Source organism: Saccopteryx bilineata, chromosome 5 (assembly GCF_036850765.1).
Source record: "Saccopteryx bilineata isolate mSacBil1 chromosome 5, mSacBil1_pri_phased_curated, whole genome shotgun sequence".
Taxonomy (NCBI): domain Eukaryota; kingdom Metazoa; phylum Chordata; class Mammalia; order Chiroptera; family Emballonuridae; genus Saccopteryx; species Saccopteryx bilineata.
This window is the reverse complement of record NC_089494.1, coordinates 149,670,361-149,673,049: the sequence shown is the minus strand read 5'-3', so window position 1 is coordinate 149,673,049 and position 2,689 is coordinate 149,670,361. Positions and strand designations below refer to the sequence as shown.

Genomic DNA, 2,689 nt, shown 5'->3' with positions numbered 1-2,689 from the left:
TGAGCAAAGTGGTCTCTGCCACTTATCACTTAAAACTGGCATTGTTAAATATGCACCCAGAAAAGAGTAGAGTAGAACTTGCCTGTAAACATTATGTGATAAAAATGAAAGGAAGTGCTACAAAGGACACAACATATATCCAAAACGGAAACAGGTTTACACTGGAGCTCAGTCCAGTGGGTGAAATATATCAAAATATGTGAAAAGAGATGGCTATACACCTCAGGATCTAATTCACACCTTTCAGCCTTATAGTAGGACACGTGTATTTCTCTCTTTTAAAATAACCAGGTCGGAGTCTCGCGAGGCCTGCTCACGGAGTCTGTGGTGAAGGTGCAAAATACCGGCTGTTGCTGCGGGAACTCGCTGGAAATTTACGTCGTCTGCGTCTAGGCGCAGGAGCCATATATTGAAGACAATGTCTAGAAGCTTCTACTTTGTGATTGTTGGCCACCATGATAATCCAGTTTTTGAAATGGAGTTTTTGCCAGCTGGAAAAGCAGAATCCAAAGACGACCATCACCATCTGCACCAGTTCATAGCTCACGCTGCCCTCGACCTGGTAGATGAAAATATGTGGCTGTCAAACAACATGGACTTGAAAACTGTGGACAAGTTCAATGAATGGTTTGTCTCAGCATTTGTTACTGCAGGCCATATGAGATTTATTATGCTTCATGACATGAGGCAAGAAGAGGAAATAAAGAACTTCTTTACTGATGTCTATGACTTATATATAAAGTTTGCAATGAATCCATTTTATGAACCCAATTCTCCTATTCAATCCAGTGTATTTGACAGAAAAGTTCAGTTTCTTGGGAAGAAACACCTCTTAAGCTGAATGCAGAGAAATTCAGAAATAAACATCACTACAATGGGGTATACTCAGGAATGTGTACATTGTAAGTTGATTAAAGAGCTTGGAAATGTAAAAAATAAATAAATAAATAACCAGGTCTTCTGTGGCACAAGTTTTTGAGTTTTTGTTCCTAGCCAACAAACCCAAATACCCACAGTTAGAAATACTCTTTACTGCTGAAATCACTTAAAAGGCTGAATTATGGAAGGATAATGCTCAGAAGGAGAAGGTGAAGGGCTGGCTGTAAGATGATGATGATGATGATGATGATGATGATGTGTGTGTGTTCTTTTAAAAGATGGGTGCTATTTCAGACTCTCTCACAAAGAAATATAGCAAAAGTCCAAAGCTCAGAGCCATGGCGTGCCCATCTGTCGACAAGCTATTCAATTAACTTATTGTTACCAGCTCAGTGTGTCTGGAGAAAGAGGAAGTCCCATATGCTGAAGTGGCAGCCATTAAGCTGTTGGCAATGCTGAGAAAGTAAGCTGTCCAATCGAAAGAGGCATGTTGACTCTTTCTTCCTCTGACTCTCTTCCGTCCCTCTCTTTTTCACTTCCTCATTTTTTTTCTTCCTCCTGGTTCATGCTTCTTTCTCTTTCTCCTCTCTTTATTCCTTCCCTCATCAGGGCATATCTATCTGCTGGGGAAGAGAGATGGCCGTTTCTCAATTCCATTAATTAAGCACTATTCTGAGCAAGAAGCACTGGTAGATGAGAAGCGGGCTTAATTCTCAGAATTCGCTGCAGCTTCTAATTATTTAAACAGAGCCTGGGAAGGGGAGAGGAGGAAGGCTGTTTTTGCCATCTCAAATGAACTTCAACCTATTCCCCACCCTTCACTCACATGTGTGAGGTCTTATTTTCCATTCCCCACCCTCTCGCTGATGACTCTCCCACTCTGTCATTTCTTGGTTTCGCTCTCAAGGGGCAAAGAAGCCAAAAAGGTGGGGCCATTGAACTAGAAAAGATCCTTCCTTCAAACTACACAGGTGCACACGTCGCAGGCGCTTATGCGTGTACCAGTCTCGGCAGGGGGAGGGTGTTCATTTGCTGCAAGGACACAGTTGCAGCGTCTTGATCCACAGCCATGGCACTTGCAGAGGTAAGGTTGCCCCTGAGATAGCTGAACTTATCTAGTTTTCATGATCTGAGCCCACTGCAACTGCTCAGAGGGAGAAATAGTGGCCATCAAAAAGAGAAAAGTTTTTATGTGATCTACATGGCTATACACTAAGCATTATGTCTAACTGTACAGATTGAATCACAGATTTAAGCATCTTAAATATAGGCATAAAAAAGAAATAATTAACCCTCAAACAGGAAGTTGCTGAGCTATCGGATTGTATCGTTTGAGAACCAAGAAAAGCGAGTCAGCACACTGTAAGCCTGAGAAAAACATAGGCCTCCTCTGGTGCGGTCCCAACATCTGCTCCTCTCTATAGATGTGTTCAGGGAGGTCCTGATATAAGCAGAAGGGTCTGTTCATGGGGCTGTGAAACCGCCAGAGCGGAAACACCCTCTCTTTTAGAAAGTGACACTCTTCAGAAGACATAGCCCGCCTGCATCCCTCCCATTGGGGCTTGCCTGATGAGGCATTCAGCACTCATTATTGAAGAGGAAGTTGCAACCTACAAGCAAACACCACAGTTTTATAAAGAAATTTCATTCATGTTTTAGTTGCCCTTCACTCAATTTAAAAAGCTGTCTGAGCCTGGCCTGTGGTGGTGCAGTGGAAAGAGCTGGAATGCTGAAGTCACCGGTTCAAAAACCCGGGCCTGTTTGGTCAAGGCACATATGGAAATTGATGCTTCCTGCTCCTCCCCCTTCT

At 43.0% G+C, this 2,689-nt stretch overlaps 1 protein-coding gene across 1 annotated transcript; it reads left to right on the top strand.

The window, feature by feature from the left end:
* Window positions 1-316: 316 nt before the first annotated feature.
* On the top strand, window positions 317-924 carry LOC136338265 (trafficking protein particle complex subunit 2-like). The gene has a single exon (XM_066280438.1). The coding sequence runs from the start codon at window positions 419-421 to the stop codon at window positions 839-841; it is 423 nt and encodes a 140-aa protein (XP_066136535.1). The 5' UTR covers window positions 317-418; the 3' UTR covers window positions 842-924.
* Window positions 925-2,689: the final 1,765 nt, after the last annotated feature.